General features: G+C 35.6%; 1 protein-coding gene across 15 annotated transcripts in view; it reads right to left on the reverse strand.

The window, feature by feature from the left end:
• The window catches only part of PDE1A (phosphodiesterase 1A), a 395,424-nt gene that overhangs the window by 118,498 nt on the left and 254,348 nt on the right, over nt 1–22,578 (reverse strand). For 8 of the 15 annotated variants that reach the window (XM_008977183.4, XM_008977185.5, XM_055108836.2 and 5 more), the window contains one exon: nt 10,478–10,591. In XM_008977183.4, the coding sequence (XP_008975431.1) occupies nt 10,478–10,591 (114 nt within the window). Of the gene's footprint in view, nt 1–10,477; nt 10,592–12,124; nt 12,227–22,578 lie in introns of all 15 variants that reach the window. The other 7 variants (XM_063595222.1, XM_063595224.1, XM_034954607.3 and 4 more) reach the window with 1 other exon arrangement.

Below are 22,578 nucleotides of genomic sequence, written 5' to 3' on the forward strand. Positions count from 1 at the left end.
GAAGAACATGAATTTGGAGCAAGTCCAACCTACCTGGCTGTAAGAATGCTGTCAATGACAAGTGACATCAAACCTAAATGAAAGTGGCTCAAATAATGTAGAAATTGATTGATTTCCTTAAAAAACAGTTAAAAGTAAGTTGACCCCAGTAAGGGATTTTTTAAAATCAGGAAGTCAACAATATCACCAAGGACTAAGGTTTCCTTTGTCTTTCTACATGAACAACTTTAGTATTAGGTTTAGCTTTCTGTTTGAAGCAAGATGGCTGTATTCACTGTAAGTATCAGATGTAGATACACCATCCAGAAGCATGACACCCTTCCTATGAAGAGGAAACCTTCTGCCAACACCCCCTTCATTCTGCCATTTATGCAATTCTCATTGGCCAGAATCATATCACATGTCCAAGCCTAAACTCACTGATTAGTGAACTGGAGAACAATAACTGGTTAATATCAATTAGGAGTCATCCATCCTGAGCCTGGGGCTGATGTTGGTGTCCCCTGAATCACTTGGCCTTAAAAAAGGGAGTAAATAATTAGGAAAAAAATGGGCTCTGTTGGCTAGGAAAAAAGAGAAAAATAGATGTTTGATATATTCCATTTAAGTTTGAACTTGTCTCTGATGCTTAATAATTATATAATCCTAAGCAAGTCAATTACTTTCTTTATGCCTTAAATTTTTTAACTTTATAGTAGAAAGAATATAAGAATCTAATTTATAGGCATTTTTGAGAATTATATGGAATCATATATGCAAATTGAATAATATGTTGCCTTGGATGTAACTGTCAAATGATTTTCATTATCATTATTATTATTATTAGAAAAGAATAATATTTGAAACATCTTTTTAAAATGCAGCAAATATTCATTTATATTACACGAATCAAAACTTCACTAATAATCAGATCTTATTCAACACATAGAGCTTTTTTGTTAGTCATTTCTCAAAAGATCTGGTCAGGTTTTTTTCCCCCTTTTCAGGAGTGAGGCTGTTTTTGAAAGTTTGTAGAAAGTAACACACCACAGATGGACAGAAAATAGGAAAACCAACCAAAAAGTATTGCAACTTTTTCTAAGTGATTTTCACACTCCACCTACAGGGTGAGAACAGCCTACAAACACAACACTCCAAACAGCCACCCCTCCCCACAACTCACACCACAAAAATGGAATTCAGAAAAATCATTACTTGATTTTTAATGATTCACTGAGCTCCAGCAACGTCTTAGCACATTTTCCTCAAATTGATTTCCTCAGGGACTTTTCCAAATGGAAATAATTTGAAGAATACAAGAGCCCATATTTATAAATGCTAAGCAAATGATAAGCAGTTTCCTCCTGTCACCCTCCTGGTAGTCAGGGTAATTGAGTCATGAGCAGGTCTTTACAGGGGGACTTTGGAACCATGGATAAAATCACACAATTCCAGAACAAAAAGGGACTGGAGATTTTATCTTCCACGTGAAAAAAACAATGATTAGAGACTAATCATTAGTAGGAGCAAAGCCAAGAAAGGAGTTGCTGAACTGCCAATCAAGGGCTTTCCACCACATCCCACACAAACCCCAATCCAGGTCCCCTGCTTGTGACACTAACGGAAACATTTTAGTTTTCACTGCAGAGACAACACAGTTGTGGTTTGAGAAAGCACTTTCCTCCATTCTCAGTGCTTAAGCGTATGACTTAAATAGAGTTGACCACCTATCTTTCTCATGGGATGCTTGACGACCGACCTTGTATATTCAACTCCCCTGGACACAATGACTGGTTGAGGGATAAATATGTTACCTAACTAGAGCCAATGAAACATAAGGATATGCTTATTGGATCCTATGGGAAAGAAAACTTTTCTCATTCCTGTTGGATTTGATGGTGTGAGGATGTGAAGCTTGGAAATACTGTCACCATCTTGCTACCAGATAAAACATCAAAAGAGCCATTCCAGAGCAAGCAAAACAGAGGTGGACCTGCTGACATCATTTGTGCCCTAGATCAACCTATGTTTATAGTCACCACTAGCCATCAATATTTTGGCCATGAAAGCCAATAAGTTAATCATTTGTTTAAACTGGCTTGGTTGGGTTTCCTATCACTTACAATTGAAATATTAATAAAAGCCGTTCATTAGCCCAATCTATTTCTCTTTTTCCTCTCTCTTATTCTGACTCTAAATGCCAAAGGAGCACACATGAGTGAGTGCCATCCTGATGTGCAGGTTGTAGTGATTAAACATAAAGAGTTTGCCCTCCACATCATTCCCCAAGTTTAGCAGCTCATTATTCATACGTTAGCCATAACTCTTGCAGCGCATTTACCCATGCTAAGCAGCTGAGTTTAAAATGAAATACCAGTGAGTCTTTCGGATTTTACAATGCTACTCATGTTTTGCTTACTTGAAGACCCTTGGCTGTGCACTAGTTAGCTCCAAGTTCATCTACACTTTTTCTTTTCTTTCTTCCTTTTCTTTTTTTTGAGACAGAGTCTTGCTCTGTCACCCAGGCTGGAGTGCAGTGGCATGGTCTCAGCTCACTGCAACCTCTGCCTCCTGAGTTCAAGCGATTCTCCTGCATCACTCTCCCAAGTAGCTGGGACTACAGGTGTGCACTAGCGCACCTAGCTAATTTTTGTATTTTTAGTAGAGAGGGAGTTTCACCATATTGGCCAGGCTGGTCTTGAACTCCTGACCTTGTGATCTGCTGACCTCATGATCCACCCGCCTCGGCCTCCCAAAGTGCTGGGATTACATGCATGAGCCACCGCACCTGGCCACATCAACATTTTCAACCAATGTTTGGCTATTTCTCTCTTCCTAGATAACTTCCCAAGGATGACCTCTTGACCTAATCTTTCTAGGAAGCATTTTTTTTCTTGTCATGCTAAATACGTTTTTTAAACTTTTCATTTCTGGGCTACAGATACCAACCTTTCATCCTAAAAACAATGTGAACAAAAACATACAAAAAGGATTCCTCAAGTATATGTCCAAATCAGTAGATTGGTCTATCTCTGTTTTTTGTACTCTAGCAAATTCTGGAAAAATAATCTATACTAATTTCTTCACGAAGCCATTCCACACTAATTCCTCATAGTATCATCTTCTGGCTGGTAGCTTTTTCTCTTTGCTGAAACTCTACTTCAGGGCATTAGGAATCTCCCAACTCATCCAGTGGTTCACCCTGTGGCATTTGATTTACCCTTTTCAGTAACCCTGCTTTCTGCTAATTGGGCAATTCATATTTGTCATATATGCCTGTTGCTTTGGTGTCTATTCTTTCTAGTCTCCTCTTTGGTAGCTCCATGCCTTGCCTTAAATACTCAAGTTTTCCTTAACTACCTGCCTGTCCTTAACTACCCTCCTGTTCCACACCTCCAATTTTATCCCCTCCCTTGATTTAAATTACTAGGATAACATGGTAGCCCATTTTGATATGGAATTCCAAGCGTTTTTTAAACCTTAATAGTTGAAAGTGAAAAAACTTTGACATTTGAAAAGTCAAAAAATTGGTTTAGTCTACATAGATAGGCTTTATTTTACCTTCAGTGCAGACTAATTCTTTTGTTTTATAAAAAATACTTTGAATAGGTCTTTTAGTTACACTAAAAAAAGTAAGGGCTCTCCTTTGGCATTTAGAAGACTGAGACAATGGGATTCCAAGAGGCTAAACATCTCCAGAAAGTAATGCTCAAGCTTGTCTTCACCATGAGCACAGCTGCAACACTCTCAGGTTCTGTGTCCTTTAGAAAACTGTCATGTTTTTTCTAAATGTGAATTTAGACTGCACAGTCTTTTAACATAGGGGTTGATCCTTAGAGATGAATGACATTAATTTTGATTGCCCCCTATCTTTATTTTAGTCACAGAACTTGAGGTCCTGAACTCAGGACAGCGAGACATGTCAAAAGGACTTCTGTAGTGGAAGGTCTCTGTGACATGGGCATCAGGCATTAGAGGATGCACCAAGATGCTTGATAAGGGACCTCTATGAAAGGGCTTAAGTTGTAGATTTTTGAAAGCATCTATCGGCTGGGCGCGGTGGCTCACGCCTGTAATCCCAGCACTTTGGGGAGCCGAGGCGGGCAGATCACGAGGTCAGGAGATCGAGACCACCCTGGCTAACACGGTGAAACCCCATCTCTACTAAAAAGACAAAAAAATTAGCTGGGTGTGGTGGCAGGCACCTGTAGTCCCAGCTACGCGGGAGGCTGAGGCAGGAGAATGGCATGAACCCGGGAGGCGGAGCTTGCAGTGAGCCGAGATTGTGCCACTGCACTCCAGCCTAGGCGACAGTATGAGACTCCATCTCGAAAAAAAAAAGAAAAGAAAAAAAGAAAAAAGAAAAAAGTAAGCATCTATCACTAATGCCTTATAGCAATTATAGCTGATTTTAGCTTCAGTTTGGAGAACAGGAGGAAGGGATTGAACTCATGCTTGGGATCCTGGCTATACACAGCTGGACTTGAGGAAAAAAATAGGTAAGAAGAAAAAAATGCAAAGGAACATTTCATCAGTCTGAAGCCAGAGAGCTGGCTGCAAAGGAAAGTGACAGCCAGGACAGACTGGTGAAATAAGTAAACATTCACTGACCATTCTCAAGAACTTTAGGATGGAGAACATATTCAAACAGTAAAGGAGCTCCAACTATTGAATGTTAGCATCAAAGTAAAGGTATTTAAAAATTCTGAGACCCTTGAGTTATAATTCATATCTCTAAATGGCACTATATTTCTGAGCTTCCATGCACATATATCTAGCATATTCCAGACATATTTTACCTTTAGTCCTCTTGTTAGAAGCCATGTCTTTAAGAATAGGCAGGGAGAGCTTTGCCAGAGAACAAACTCATTAATACTCAAAAATGCCTGCAAGTCTAGAAGTCTAGACATATCTGGTTTGGAAGTCTGACTCTGTATAAATTCTTACCCCATTCTTACCCCATGTTACTCCCTCTGGTTATCAGTTACTGTTGATACTTGGTGTTTCCTCCTTGTAATCTGTCACTGTTGCTTGGGTCTCTCTCTAAATCTCTCTGTTTCTTGTTTGAGCATTTGTTCTTGTGCCTAGGTTTGGCTTCACGATTCTAGACCCATTTCTAGCCACCAGCTGCCTGCACAATTTTGCTCCTGATTCTGATTACCAGTGTGTCTGGTATTCATTTCAGGTACTCAACAGGTATTTGTTAAATGAGTGAAGATTCCTTGGAAAGTCCCTCTACTCAGTAATTTCAAGGATCTTAGCCTCTAATGTACCCTAAATGACACTCAATTTCTTTCTACCAGACTAACTTCTCAAAGTACTGATTGACATCAATGCAGTATCTAATCCCAAATTAAGGATCCCTAGATTTAGCAAGATGCAAAAGTCAACTGATGTTTTTACAGAGATAATGTGACTCTGTATTAAGGGAAAGGCATTCTTTTCCATAATTTTATGCTTTCATTCCTTGGTGACCAGCACCCGTTTTCATTTTCTCAGGATTAAAAACTGCTCTCAGGGAAGCATTTGATACCTTCATTAGAATATGTAAATCATATAGCTTCATGTGTTATGTATCCCAGAGTTATTTGCATTTTACTCATACGTAATAAATAAGAATTTTATTTAAAATAGAAATATCTTGTTATTTAAATTTTACTCTTAGGCATTGTTACACATTTAATTCTCATATCAACTTTACGAAGTGAACATTGTCCTTACTCTTATTTTGTAGATGATAAAGCCAGGGATGTAAAGTAACTTCCTTAAAGAAAGAGTATTAAGTAGAGAATCCAGACTTTGAACAACCTACTCTTTCTGAATCCAGAGTCTAAGCGCTAATCATCGAAATTACGAGACAGATTGGTTCATGTTAAACAAAGAAAGTTATAAATTGTGTTTTTAGGAGGTATTAGTAAGCACAATACCGATCTTGAAAGTATATCTCTCAGGCAGCTGCCTGCCCTGCTATGCATGAGGCCAAAAATGCTACTTTGCTTGGCAATATCCCAATCCAAATAAGGACAATCGAACATATTTTTTTAGGCTACATGTTTCTGTATTAAAACTTTGTAAGTTTGAAAAACAATAGCCTCTAGAGACAGTTCTGAACACAAGACTGATAAAGGATTGGCATTTGCATTTGAAAATGTCTTTTAAAAAATCCAGCAGTCATATTCATTAGGGTACTGTGCTATTATCTCCACTAAGAGTCAGAATTCAGAAACTTTTTATTTTTCTCACCAAAATCATCTTTAAAGGGAGATTTTTGTTTTGATTGCTTTCTTAACTGAAATTCTGCAATCATTAAGGCTCTGTATGTGTGTGTGTTTTAAACCAATTAATAATTTGTGTTTTACACTGCTCTATTTTGTGCTGACTTTTTTCTTTCAGTCCAGCCCAACTTTCAAACAATACCTCTCTGGAATACTCACGGCATCGAATTTTCTATCAAAAAACATTTCAGAAGTCAAAAGGTTTCTAAAGTTTAAAAGCAACTAAATGCTTCTTGGACCTGACTCCCTTTACATAATCTCTGTTTTACTGATAGTTTTAAGGGAAATGGTACTTTAATAATTGTATGGACATCTCAACAGAAACATCCTCAGTTTACTGCGGTGTGTGTTACTAAGTATATAGAAAATCAACCACATAAATTATTATTGTTCTAAAAAATCTTAAGCTGATATTTTGATCATGAAATTGCAGCTCTTAGGAGATTTGTAAGAGGTAATCTTAGGTCTGACCTGTGGTATGATGGTAAATGTTTAACAACAGACTCACCAGAAAAAAAATAAATTCTGATGTGTAGCATGTTATTTTTCGTGGGTGTGAATACTCCCACGGTAGCCATTTTCAAGCTAGCCACATGAAATTACTGAAGGCAGAATTGGAAAGAGATGCCACACAATCAGTACACCACTGGGGCTGATGATCCTGACAACCTGTGCACTTTCATCAAACTTCAGTGTCTCTGAAGTCACCTTTTCATCAAATGTTAGAAAAGGGATGAGGATGAGAATTGCACTTCATAGCCCAAGCCCTAGAGTCAGACTGCCAAGGCCTTAATCCAACTCTTCAACTCCCTGTCTTCCCTTTGGTAAGCTATGTAACTTTTCTGTGATTTAAGTTTTCTCATATACAATCTGGTAATAATAGAGTTTCTATTTCATAGGACTTTTATGATGTTTAAATAAAATGGTACATATAAAATGCTTAGAAGATTTTTTAGCACATAGTAGGCCCTTAATACGTGTTAGTTACAGGATTTACACTTCCAGCTATCAAAATGTTTTATATGTTGTCATCTAAATCTTTCAGAGGTCACTAAAAACCATTCTGTTTTACAGGAATACTCTGAGAAGAGTCAGGTATAGAGGAAGGAGTACTAAATAAGAAGTCATGGGTTAGGTTTTAGTCCCAGTTTTGCCAACACTTCCATCCATGACCTGTGTCAAACCATTTTCCTTCTAAGAGCTTTAATTCTCTCATTAGTAAAATGCAGAAAGTAATAATCATCCTGCCAATCACATAGGATTGTGGTGACACTAATGTGAGATAATGAAACTAAGAGCCCTTTGAAGATGATACAAATGTGGGGTATTATTATTAATCCAATTTAAAACTCATGATGCCATGGAAGCATTATAATAAAATAATAAAAATTTGGAGTAAATATTAGGAATAATGTGGTGTTAAGAGATGGAATGTTTTGTTATATGAAGGAAAAAAATAAATGGATTTCTACCACGAAGCAGGGCAGCATTGTGCTCAACCTCTTTTCCCCGCAAAAGAGCAATTTTCAAATGAAAAAGGGCTATACTTTAGGTATAATATACATTTAAATGGGTTAGGGATCATAGGGAACTAAGTTAGCAAATATCCATGGAGTCATACTTCTCAGGGAAAGGAAATGCACCAGAAAAATGAATAAATAAATAAAGCATATAATAATCTATTAAATGACAGATAGGACATTTAGGCAAACCAGGTAGTTAGCATTATGCCATTAGAAGATGAATAATGAAATCTTCAAATCGTTCTTTGGTTCTTAAGTTTTATAGATAAATAGAAAAGAAAATATCTGTTCAAGGACAGATTGAATAAATCTTAAACCTGTTAAGTTCAATCATCTTGTGAACAATAAGAGCACACATAAAAATGAGGGAGCAAGGGAAAAACATCAGATATTTTTAAAATTTGCACTTTGGATTCTGTTTACTTAGAAGAATCATGTACATTCATACACATTCAGTGAACATTCACCAAGAAAATAATTTCTTTCTTTCTTTCTCTTTTCCTTTCTTTCTTTCTCTTCTTTCTTTCCCTTTCTTTCCTTTTTCTTTTTTTCTCTTTCCTTCTTTCTTTCTCTTTCTTTCCCTTTCTTTCCTTTTTCTTTTTTTCTCTTTCCTTCTTTCTTTCTTTTTCTTTCTCTCTTTCTTTCTTTCTTCTTTTTTTATTTCTTCTTTCCTTCTTTTATTCATTTATCTATTGACATGATCTCACTCTGTCACCCAGATTGGAGTGCAGTGGCACAATCTCAGCTCACTGCAACCTCGGCCTCCCTGGCTCAAGTGATCCTCCCACCTCAGCCTCCCAAATAGCTGGGACTACAGACACACGCCACAATGCCTGGCTAATTTTTGTGTTTTCTTGTAGAGATGAGGTTTTGCTATGTTGCACAGGCTGGTTGTGAACTCCTGGGCTCAAAAGTGATCCGCCCACTTCAGCCTCCCAAAATGCTAGGATTATAGGTGTGAGCCACTGTGCCCAGCCTGTTTTCTTTTCCTCAAATAATTTCTCCAAGCTATGCTTTAGTAGAGGAGTTTCATTCTGCAGACAAAGAAAGAATTGCTTGTGCAACAAAGCTCTCAATATGGCCTCTTCTGCCAGCTATTAGTAAAAATTCTCATTGTCAAATATTTAAAAAATCAGAATAAAATAAAAGGAAACTTTTAAGTTTCCTTTTTCAGTGAAAAAAGAAGAATGAGAGACTGTTTACGTAGTATACTATCTTCCATGAAAGGATGAGGCAAAAATACAAAATAAAAATATGTAATAAATCACTGGAAAGATGTATAAGAAATTTATGAGAAACAGAGTAGACTGTGACCAGGGTAGAGGCAAGAATTTCATCATGTGAATTTTGTACTTATTAAACAATGTGTGTGTGTGTGTCTGTGTGTGTGTGTGTATCTGCATGCCTGTGAAGTCCAGTACACATAGGTAAATAAAAACCAATGTTATTTAGTTGCCCATCCAGTTTAACATTGCTCATCTTCCCCAAGCTTAGGCCTGGGACAGGCATGGACACCTGCTGAGTGGAAGGGGCCTAGTGGGTGTCCTCACCTCCATATTCCCACTCACTGCTGCTTCTGGTTGTTTAGCAATGCGGTGCGAGAGGCAGGAAATTATAGGACCAAAGGGTCTGGCTAGACTGGTGGTTTTGCTGTGATCTATGTGACAAATGCCCAAATGCTGCCTATTTTTTTTCTCCTGGGGACCATTTGTGGGTCCTTCAGAGACAACTCGCTAACACCAAGAGAGTACTTTGAATATATATATTTTCTACTATTTTAGCTGAATTTTTATAATTCCTACCCTGGCTCTTATACCATCACTTACTCTATGCAGCCTCTTTTTCACTATTTGACTTAAGTAGTCTTTGGTGCTTTAAGAGACCTCTATTCTACCTGCTTTATGGCTGTGAAAAAAATTAGCACCTTTTCCATGTCAAATGCTGGAAATGCATGCCTCTCTCCCCACAGGTTCCCTCTTAGCTCTGAATTCACAGGTAGCCCTGATTAGCCTGTCACTTTTATCCTTTTTGAGAAGAGAATTAGGAACCAGATATCTTTGAACACCAAGAGACACTGGTCACATCTCCTGGATTTGCCAAATATCCTCCAGGGGGTGAACAGCCTCTTTGAGGGTCACAGCATTAAGCTGGCAACCCTCTTCAAATAAGTCCCCCTTTCCTAATCTCCTTACAACTGCTAATTATGAGGCTAGGTTTGGATGATCAAAAACACACATTTGGGATGCCCCTTAGCAATCCCTGCATAGAGGGCCTGTTAGACACATCTCATGAGAATGTGTGGGCATATAACACCCATTTTCCTAAAGGGACTCTTACATTTGAGATAATAGGGAAAATCCTTACATCAGTGAAAACCAATATAAGCCTACATGTAACTCTGACATTTAAAAGTCTGAGCCCAAGGAGACTGAGGATGGGGGAAGAGATTTTTTTTTCACTTTAGTGTTTGACTATCTTATGACATTCAAACATTTGGATTAAAATGTGTATTAATTTTAGAGAATCATAATCCAGTTAATTAGCCACATGAAGAAGAACATTTCAAATTTTAATAAGATTTGATTTTGGTTTCACAGGAAGATATGCTAAATTCCTGTTTGAGATAAAGGAGGGTCAAGAAAGAGGAAGAAAAACGGGAGAGAATCAAAGAAGATAAAAGAGAAGAAGGTTAAAACTTACCTTGTTTCATCGATATAAACTGCTTCCAGCACAGATGCCGCATATTCAATATTCTTCTTTAAGTCGACGACGTTAACATCACCTCTTTCCAGCTGCTTCACCAAGCATCTTAGTCTATTTCAAAAAAGTAGCCAAAGAGAGAAAGAGCAAGGAATTTATTGTAACTATATGGAAAATAGTACAGTATTAAATACACTCAGTTAAGCTTTTTAACATAGCTACTTCTAGGTCAACAAATAGCATTATTTTCAGATTTTTTTTGATATAATTAAGACCAGCCTTTATTATGTAAGGAATTATTAGGTATTATATTCAGCTCACAATAATATTAGGAGTATGGGTAGCTAGTTTAAGTATAATATTTCAGAGATAGTCTTCCTGAAAATTCAAGACAATATAGACATTTTCAGAAAAGTATATTCCTATAATTTATTCTATGGTTTTTCTGTTTTTTCAATGTTGGCACTAGGAGAATATTCAAAGGATACTCTTCTTAATTCACAGTTGCAAAAATATGGAACCAACCTAAGTGCCCATTGACCAATGAGTGGATAAAGAAAATGTGGTATATATATATATATATATATATATACACACACATACACACCATGGAATACTACTCAGCCATAAAAAGGAATAAAATAGTGTCTTTTGCAGCAACTTGGATGGAGCTGGAGGCCATTATTCTAAGTGAGGTGACTCAGGAATGGAAAGCCAAATATAGTATGTTGTCACTTATAAGTGGGAGCTAAACTGTGAGAATGCAAAGGCATCTGAATAATATAATGGACTTTGGGGACTCACAGAGGAAGAGTGGGAGGTGGTGTGGGATAAAATACTATATATTGGGTACAGTGTACACTGCTCGGGTGATGGGTGCACAAAAATCCCAGAAATCACCACTAAAGAACTCATCCACATAACCAGAAACCACCTGTACCCCCCAAAAAAACTACTAAATAAAAAATTAAGAAATAAAATTAAAAGAAGACTTCATAAAATAAACAAAAAAACAAAGAGTGCTTTTCTGACTGCTAGATTAGCTATTATTCACTGTATAAAGCAATAAAGACAGACGAAAGGCAAACATTATTTTAAAAGTTAATTGAGACAAGAAAAAATATATGTATGTGTCCTTAGTGTATTTACTGCACTCATTTTTCACCTGAGGCAAATTTGAAAATATTTTCTCATGTTTGAGTCCTTAGGATGATGTGTCCCAATGCTCTGAGGAATTTTAAAGTATAGGACTCAGCTAGATTCCTGAGTTACAGAAACCATGAGATAATTAATCTTAGTGTATTAAGCCCCAAGCCTTGAGATAATTGTTATATAGCAATAGGTAACTAATAAAGTAAGGTGATACAAATTACCTTAACAAGTTTGTAACAGCTTTGGCAACTTCTATGCATTAAATTGTAAGCTGCCTGTTTCTGAAGATGCTGCTCTTTACCAAGTACAAAAGGAACATATTCCTTACTCTCTCCATACTACAGATAAGCAATATAAAGACTACTTGTCTATTTTCCTAAGTCATCAGACAGAATTTAATTCCATTCTATTCAGAGGTATTGCAAAAGAGAGTAGATTGCGGCTACTTTTAGGCACTCCCTTAGAGATAATTTAGCAGATTTCCTAGCAATTTACCTTGGATAATTTTCAATGCCAAGGGTGAAGATACAAAGGCAAGTTAAGAATTTCAGCAAAGGTATTTGACATTTCTCCACCCATAAGCAATAGTTCATTTCTCTATGGGAAAAAAAAGACACACCTAAATGAAAATGTCTTACTCAGGAAGCTGTAAACAATTACTTTTTTTATGCCATTTACTTTTGTATGATAAAATATCAGCAGGCAATAACATTGAAAAATAAATTGTATATACCAATAAATAAGTCTTATTAATACAGAATAAGCAAAACAAAGCACAACAAAAAGGCAACCAAAACAGGTTACTTAGAAAGGAAAAATTAAGCCTGGCTTTGAGGCTTGTCTGAAACAACGAATGTGGTTATAATGGATCAAGATACAGAGGGTTTTGAGATTTTTTTAATGGTTATGACCCAAGAACATTATTCTTAGTCAAACTGTCCTTTATTTATGAAAGTAGAAGATAGAGTTTTTGTTTTTCCATAGTCCTGCAATGGCTTAGAAATATACTATCATATGTCTTTCTTGTGAAAATTACTTGAGTTCAGCTTGGTAATATAAGGTGGTTTAAAAACAATAGTACTTCAAAGGGTTGCCTTCCTTTTCCCTGAAAAACTGCATTCTACTTTTATTTGTTAGCGATTTTCCCACTAAAAACACTACATTTTCTAAGCTCTCTTGAAGCTAGGTATGGTCACATGACTAAATTCTTGCCACAGATGATGTGCATGGAGGTTGTTGGTGAAACTTTCAGAACAGTTCTTTGGAGAGAGCTAACTGTACCGGAAGGAGTTCTCTTGCTGTCTGGAATGCAGCGGAACTCTCTAAAGGCCAGCAGCCATCTGGGATCATAAATGACCTGGCAAAAGAAAGCCACACACTAAGCATGGTAGAAAAGAAAAAATGGAAGTGGCCTGGATATCATGCTGTGGGTCCACCTGAATGAAATCGCCCATCTCTGGACTTGTTTCTGATGCAAGAACAACAAAAATTGCATTTAAGCCACGATTATTTTGTGGTTTCTTTTATAGGCAAATGAACCCAAAACACACTGATAAATGAATAGAGAATGAAGCAAAATAAGGTAGTCAAGAATGGAGAAATCTTCATTATCAAATGAGATGATGAGTACCCTAGGAGACCATCGACAAGTGCATTTCCTAACTCACAACAGCCTGTGGTTGTTCCTAGGGGATTCATCCCATCTGCAACTATAACTGATAAGACTTGTGAAAATCAAGAGGCTCTAATGCTTGCACAATGAACATGCCCTTTCACACAGAGATCTCAATGTGGTTTAAAAACAAAATATTATGAATTATGTCTTGATAATTCATAATTAGGTATATAAACCTATAATTGGACATAAAACTTCCACTGGGGAAAAACACTTCAGTAAGGTTTTACCACCCAATTAGAAAATGTAATTGCATATAGTTATAACTCAGTAAAACCATATCCCCTCATACACACATGCACACACACACACACACACACACGCCTATATTCACTATGCCAACCCCAAAAGACTGGATAGAAATGTATATTGGGGGGTTACTAGGACTCGTTTTTTCTCCTTTGCTTCTTGCACTAAATTTTCATTAACGAGTGCACATTTCTATTTACATAAAAAGGAAAACCTTTATATTGTAAAAATATTATTTACAACTAGAACACGAGCTTAATGGAATAATTTATATTATTATTACTATCCTAATTGTAATCATTTATATCATCACTATCCTAATTGCAAATATGCTTTTGTAATCAAATTATATATACAACAATCCTCAACAATCTTATTTCGGCTACTATTTTACTTTCTTCCTAGATAATACAAGGTCAAACATCTTCATGAATAATTTTCAAATGATTGTATGTTCTGTACTGGTGGGTTCCAAAGTGTTAAGGCTTTATTGTATATATCTGTACAATTTTTTTTATTTTTAAGATAATCACATCTTATTTACCTAATTCTTAAGCCATCCAATAGACAAATTCTCAGAGCTGAAAATAAAATATTTTATGCACCAAGTCATGTGCATAAAATAAACAAGTTCCCTTAATTTAGCAAAAATTCTTTTTAATAATGATTTTGCTTCTTTCATCAATCAGGGTGGACAAGCTGAGTAGAAAACAATGTTCTTAATTTCTGGCATAGATAAGTTGTTCTGGTTCCCAAAGCTTAGGGTGAGGGCATGTTCTTGATGTTCTAATCTGAGCAGTTTCTGACCCAGAAAATTGTGGATGAGGACGGCTACTGTGTTTGGTAGCAAAACAAGTCAACAGCTATTGTATCAAGCAGTATAGACAACTTTGCTAAAAAGGTGTTAAAAAACCCAGTTCAGTTAGATAAATTATTATTGGGTATCTATTACTGCACCTAGGGCTGTGTAAAGGAATAAATATCTATATATAGATATTAGTACATATATAAGAATACATATGTATACATTAGTTTATATATATAAGGATACACACAAAACCACACTTATATATACATATATACATATATAATGCATGGGTACCTGTGTGTGTGCACAACAATACCTTCTTCAAGGTATTTGCAATCTCTGAGGGGTGTATGACATGCAAACAATGTGGTCAAATGTCAAACTGCGGGTATTTCCCGTTGCTTCTTTTATGCACACCATAATTTCTAAGCAAACTGGTGTAGTCACTCTTCCTCAAAAACCCTCACATCATCTTAGATCCCAGTGCTTCTCTCTTGCTGAACTCTCTTTCTCCCATGTTCCTACCATTTGTTACTGTCTTAAATTATGTTTGGTTACCAGGCATATCTGAGATGCTAACTATCTCGTAAGTCCTTTGAAGATGCCTGTTCATTGTGATCACTCCCTACGTAGAAACTAAGCCACATTTTATTTGTTTCTCATTGACAACGTTCACATTTCTCTGACTTTCATATAATTTCAATTTTTTTATATGATAGTTCCCCAACTGGTCTCTCAGCAAATAAAAAATTTTCAGGCATGCAAACAAGCAGGAAAATTCACCCATGATGAGGATAAAAATAAATGAGTTAAAATTAACCCAGATATGACAAAGAAGATAAATTAGTAGACAAAAATGTTGATTGTTATTATACAAATAAAATAATATGAACAACATTATGCCAATAAATTCAATAACTTAGATAAAATGAATTATTTTCTTAAAAGACACAAACTGACAAATATCAAGAAGAAACAAATAAATGAAATTTGTAGCTAAAAACCCTTCGCATAAGAAAACTCCTGGCCTAGAAGACTTCTCTGGTAAATTTTGAGAGGCCGAAGTGGGTGGATCACCTGAGGTTGGGAGTTTGAGACCAGCCTGGCCAACATGGAGAAACTCCGTCTCTACTAAAAATACAAAATTAGCCGGGTGTGGTGGTGCATGCCTGTAATCCCAGCTACTCAGGAGGCTGAGGCAGAAGAATCACTTGAACCCAGGAGGAGGAGGTTGTGGTGAGCCAAGATCACCACCATTGCACTCCAGCCTGGGCAACAAGAGTGAAAAATCTGTCTCAAAAAAATAAATAAATAAAAATAAAAAATAAAAAATTAAGGATGTAATAATATTTTATACATGCTTTTCCAGAAAATTGATCAACTGTAAATACTTCCCAACTCATTCTAGGTGACCAAATTATTTTTATAACAAAACTAGATGCAATCATTGAGGAGGAGGAGTTCTATTTATATAAAATTTGAGAAAATGCAAATGATCCTAATAGTGACAGAAAGTAGATACTAGTTGTTTAAGAATGGAGAAAGCAAGAATCCGGGAAGCAGAGGTTCAAGGAAACTTTTGAGAGTAATGGATAATGTTAATTTTCTTGTTATATGGTGATGGTTTCACAAGTGTATACCTGTGTCTGCACTTATCAAATTGCAAATTGCAAGCTAAAATATGTAATCAGTAATTTGAGAAAGAAAAAGGCTATGGGCTAAATAGAGGCTATTGGTATATACCTTCATTTTTCATCTATTTTATTAAAATATTTAGAATTCCAAGTTATATTATCAAAGACATGAAAAAAAATCTAAAGCATCATTAATGATCTTTTCCCAAAGAGAATGACACAAATCTTTGATAATTCCTAAGACTTTAAAAATCAGCCTGAAAATATGTGCTGAGCACACTTTGATCTGCTTAGTTTTTAAAGGGACTTCCTTACCTTCTAACAATCAGGACACATAAAAGAAGACAGAAACAAAAATAGCAATACCATCTTTGAAAGCAATTGATTGGCTCTGTGGCTAAATCAAGCAATTGCAGAAGACACATAATTTCTTCTTTTGAACAAAGAGTACTGAGTTGTAGAAAATTATTGAGTATTTTAATTCAAATACAGAACTGCTACATTCCAAATGAAAAGTTCGTCAATGTCAAATAATGCAGTTTTTATAACCAAGTACTCTGAATACCTTCTAAGCTACTGTTACATAACCGAATCTTGCAGAATGACCACCTACATAAGTAACAATGTTCTCATATGGAAAAATCCTGTGCGTCTACGCATGTCTTTTTAAATTTTAGGATACAAAATACCCAGGATATCCCTCATGTGACAGAGCATGAATAAAACATAATAATTAAATAAAATTTATTAAAATAATTTATAATTATTATATAACTATCAACGTTCCCACTTGTGATCTGATTGAAATATAAAAGTGAAAAGGATATGGTTGTAAGAAATCCATACTAAGAATCAGAAGAGCTAAAGTTAAAAGAAATTATACACCTATAATACATATTAATATTAACATTAAAATCTGGCCATAAGCAGAAGCGCATGAAATCGCATAAATAGAAACTATCAGAACAAGAAGCTACTGTGTCATTTTCAGTAAGTCCTGCTTGACTCTAAAACAATAAAAAGTTGATAATAAAATCTGTTAAATAATGAAGTCTTATCTATTCTGCAGGTCGATGCTCAGGAAATTAAACCCTAACCTTAGTCTAAAATGCAGGGTTTATGGACGTAAAGACTTTTCCAGTATTTTTTTCATACAGGCAAATATAACTGTAAAGCTCCATGATACCTTTATTTTATATGATAAATAATTCCCCAAACAATTTCTATAATTGAACACAATGAAAACAAATGGGATCAATGGCATAATGCACAGCATGAGGACTACACTTAATAATATTGCATTGTACACTGGAAATTTGCTAAGAGAGTAGACTTTTAGGTACCTTTACCACCAAAAAAAAAAAAAAAAGCTACCTATGTGAAATGATGGAATGATGGATATGTTAATTTGCTTGAGTGTACTAATCATTTCACTGTATATGTATATAAAACATCATGTTGGTCTACCTTAAACATATACAACAAAAATAGTATGGCAAACAGTATTACTCTTAAAAATGTGTTTACAGTCTACATTTAAAGGAGCAAAATAATCCCATTGAAGCAGAGAATATGTGACTGAAAAAACTCTTTTAAGTACAAAGGAATATATTCTCTCTTCCCCAAAAGTCACAATTTAGGTAAACTATTTCTTTACTTCAAGAGGTATTAACTTTTTCTACAAAAATGGACATTATGTAATTTCCAGTTTGTTGAAGAGTTCCTCATAAGTACAGAGATGTAAACATTCAAAGAGTTAGAAATGCTTTCAAGATCAATTTGTTTCTCTTTGAAGATAAGAAAACAGTAAGATCATATTGAGTCTAAACAAGGAACCAATCAAGTGTTTCTGGTCAGTGTTAACCATCTGAAATAACTGAGTCATATTACATCATTTAACTGTGGTATAATTTTTATATTGTTCAAAAAGAAATAGACAAAAGGGTATTTATGGTTTGCATTAACTCCTGGTAGATTAAAAAATTTCTTTATTGGTGCTCACCACTGAAACATTAATATGACTTAATAAACTGAAACAGAGACTGAAAAGAACTATTAAGAAACAAACAAAAAACTTTGAGAAAAGAGATTGATACACGATGCAAAAACATGCTACTTTTTAAATGGAATAAATGGTGATGAAAGGGCTTTTGGAAATTAACACTAATAATTTACATGAAAATGTCAACAGAAGGGGTAGAGGGAAAGTCTAATTTCTATCCCAGGAAGTGGACAAAAAGACAGCAAGATGGATACTAGAATAATAAAGAAAAACATTAGAGAGCCGGTTTGGGAGATCTAATATCCAGCTAATTGGGGTTCTACACATAAGGAATACAGAAGAGAATTAGACAAAATTATCAAAGAAATAGTCACTTTCCCAGAACTTAGAATCTCCATGCTGAAAGGACCTCCCAAGGCCAGCTTCATGGGCATGTACCTGTGCAGTCACTCAGGGCCTTGCACTTGGGAGGGCCCCACACTTTCCTTAGTGCTCTGCTGTCGCTATCTTGAAATTCTTGATAATTTTGAGCAAGAAACTGCATATTTTCATTTTTTCACTGGGTCCTGCATGTTATGCAGATGGTCTTAGGTCTGACCTAGAATTCTATACTCAGCCAAACTCTCAATCTAGTTTGAGGAAAGAATAAAGGCATTTTCAAATATTCAACAACTTCAAAAATTTGAATTTTCATGCACTCTTTTTCAAGAAGCCACTGAGGAGATGCATTTGACCAGTACAAGAACATAACAGAAAATCTAAGACAGATAAGTTGGGAAGGGAAGTCTTACAATAAGAGGTATGTGTCCATCCTGGAAACTAACTAGTCCAGATTGAAGTATGAGTACAGAGGAAAGGAAGTGTGAGAGAAACCTGTAAGGGAAAAAATGGAACTAATGACCAATGGAACTGATAGAATGTTTGGAAATTCGTTTTGACAGATCAAGCATTTACAAAATTGTGAAATATATGTATGAAAAATACAATAATTATGAATCTAGGAGGAAGAAAGAAGTTGTATGAGATAGGAAACAGTCATAGTTCACTATCTGATTGACAGTTGAATAATATATACAAAGTCATATTACTATAAACACTAGTAATTTTAAAACAAAATAAGGCACAATATCTCTTTTGAGAACATTAGAGTAAGGAAGTTGATGAAGTTAATGTACAAGAGTTATTTCCTCTATTATCATTGTGGATGTCCATAAAGTCTGAAATTGATAAATCAAGAAAGAATACAGCATTTTATTTGGAAATATCAATCTTCCTCCAAAAGAAGGAAGGACTAAAAGAGCTAAAACATTGTGATTATTCACTTCTGGGGAATTGACTGATATCTTTTGATAATTAAAAAAAGCATTTTAATGATGTAGTTCCCTATTTAAGTAAAACGTCCAAGTCACAAGGAAAGTGACTTAACTTAGAAGTCAGATCCTTTACTTGGTAGTTTTTGAATCACTGACCATGACAAATTTAAAAGCCTGAAAAATAACAAGATGTCAAAATTCATCTTGAATTTAAAAGACTTTGAAAAGGTATGAAGCATTCAAAGTTGATAGTGATGTTGAGATACAGTTCTAGGCTCTTTTAGGCATATGGCTAAGCCAAGGATAAAAAAATAGATTTAACATAAAAAATATATATATATACATATCTTTTTGTCACATATATCATGCTCATCTACTGAACTAACTGAAAACAGGCACATATTTCAGGTTTGAGGTAGACATAAAGAAGAAAATACACATTAAGTGAAAAGACAAAGAGAAATATGATGAAACAAACTATGATGGCTGAATTTATCTTTTCTTTTTTCTTTTTGCAAAATCAGAGGAAAGAAAAAAGTGTGCCGAATACTTTTACAAAAATCAAATTAAATTGTGGCTTAGAAAGAATGAAAGTGAGGAGATAAAAGGTTGGTTGGGCAAAGAACTCTGAGATTTGGGTGCTCCTGAAGCACTAAGGTGGTGAAAACCAGTAAAATCTATTACTATATTGGCTGAGCAAAGCAATCTCAGCACCAGTTCCACCAAAAATAACAAAGGAATGGTTAAAAGTGATATATTAGACCAAACAAAACACCATATTCTGGGTGGCTTATAAACAAGAGAAATTTCTTTCTCGCAGTCCTGGAGGCTGGGAAATCCCTGATCAAGGTGTTGGCAGATTCAATGTCTGGTGAGGGCCTTCTTCCCAGTTCATAGATGGCTGTCTTCTCACTGTAACCTCACATGGTAGAAGGAGCAAACCAGCCCTCTGGGGTGTCTTTTATGAAGACACTAATCCCATTCAGGAGAGCTCTGCCCCCCATGATCTAATCACCTCCTAAAGGCCCAACCTCCTACCGTCACCTTGGAAGGGTTAGAATTTGAACCTATGAATTTTGGGGTGACACAAATATATCAAATGGCTTGGGATATTTATTCTTAATGCAGTACCATGTACCGACACACTTCAAAAATGCACTAGCAGAGAAGGAAATCTTTTAAAAATAGATTTTTACACAAACATGCATACGGAAAAAAACCACAGAAAGAAAAGTCAACATGATATTTTTCCAATTACAATAGCTCACACAACACAAAAATATCTAAAAACAGAAATATTTCCATGGCAGATACTATCGGAGAGCATAGAAGTCCTTCTGTTACTCTTGATACTCACTGATAGAAAAATTGAGTCATTTCAAGAAGCGTCTCTTGAAAGGCCAATTTTTTGGAGATACAATTTGTGGCATAAAAAGCAATCAAATCGAGTCCAAAAGAATTGATTGAGAAGATAACTTTTATTGTGAAGGTTGTTATATGTATTATAAAAAATATTTTAGACCCCAATTTGATTAATTCTCTCTCTCTTTCCCTCTCTGCCTTCTTTCATGTATGTATGAATACCTAAGTTTCAAGAAAAAACTAAAGTTGAATGACAAAAAACTCATATTTGGTTTTACAGAATTTCCCTTGCTTCTGTAGAAATGTAGCTTTTGTAGCCATAATCTCTCAGAATCATTGTAAATAATTCTTTATGATATCTTTGAAGCATTATATTGACATTGACAGAAGTAGTTTTGAGAACGCATCATCACTGGTATAAACTTCTGAGTTGCTTAGCAAGGCTTAACAATAAGAATAAAAAATGAAATACTACGAAATAAATTAGTTAAGGTCTAACTAGGAAAACAAAACTCTGAACATTTAAAACTAAGTTTAATTCTTGCAATTGATTACTTGGATGATGGGAGATGAGAAAACAACCAGGGAATAGTGAGGATCCCCCAAATAAGCAACTTCAGGAAGCTTTTGGAGGGTCAAAAGAGGGAGGCAGGATCACCAGACCCCAGTGGCTTTGGGAGTTCCTGCAGAAGAGAGAAACACCAGTGGGGACTGCCCACGGCAATCTTGAACCACAGAAGAGACACAACTAATGTAAGAGAGGCTTCCTCAAGGCAGACAGAGAGGGAGAGGAATGCCCTGGCTTTTACCTTCCTCCTCACCTATCCTGACTTTATATGCCACTGGCCAGATCCAAGCACAAGTCAGCTGACAGGAACCTGGGAAATTTAGCTATGATTATACAGAGCACTGCAGGGCAGGGATAAGGCAAGGAATAGATCACAGACTAGTAGGCCCAGAACCACAATACACAGTACCCAGAAGGTGTCAGAAAGTTTTTCTTGAGATTTGCAAATAAGGCAGAAAGGTAGGTGGCATGTTGTTTCTGTCACATAAAGGCAAAGCCAATGAAAAGGTATCTAGAATAAGGTATTTAGTTCATCTTACTGTTTGATGTTGATTAAAGGGCCAAGGTTTAGCAAGGCTGTTTAGTTAACTTGCAGATTTTTGTCTGGTGTGAAAAAAAATAATTTTTATTTGGCAGAATAGGCACCCTCGTAAATTCATAATCTCATTAGACATCAACTAGATTTGCTTCTAACACAGCCATTTTATTGAAACATTGCCTATGTATATCTAACTTTCTAAATGCTCTTTCAACCAGTCATAACTTCTTACTGATTCCCTCATTATTAATGATTTAAATAGAAACATTGGCATATGCTCAGTTTATATTTGCACATGACTAATACTTTTACCTTTGGAAAATTATATATTAACAAGGCATTACAAATTTTGGTAAAATTAATTTCAACACCTTAAACATATAGGATAATAAATAATACTCCTAACTCTAGAAAGGAAGGAGGAATCTAAGAGATATAAAATTAATGACCAGAAAAAACATTTCCTTCCTCTCTCCCTTCCTTTCTTCCTTTCTCCCATCCTTCCTTCCTTTTTCCATTCTCTCTCTTTTCTCTGTTTCTTTGTTTCTGGTTTCTTTCAAGAAAACTAATAAAGACATGGCTCTCATGAGTTCCTAGAATGTAGACAAAAAATGAACAAAAATTGGTCTTAGAAGCTATGCTCCAAATAGCAACTGCTGCAGGAAGTCAGGGACCCCAAACGGAGGGACCAGCTGGAGCCGTGGCAGAGGAACATAAATTGCAAATATTTCATTTTAATATGGACATATATCAGTTCCCAAAATTAATACTTTTATAATTCCTTATACCTGTCTTCATCT

Source organism: Pan paniscus, chromosome 13 (assembly GCF_029289425.2).
Source record: "Pan paniscus chromosome 13, NHGRI_mPanPan1-v2.0_pri, whole genome shotgun sequence".
In the NCBI taxonomy this organism is placed as follows: domain Eukaryota; kingdom Metazoa; phylum Chordata; class Mammalia; order Primates; family Hominidae; genus Pan; species Pan paniscus.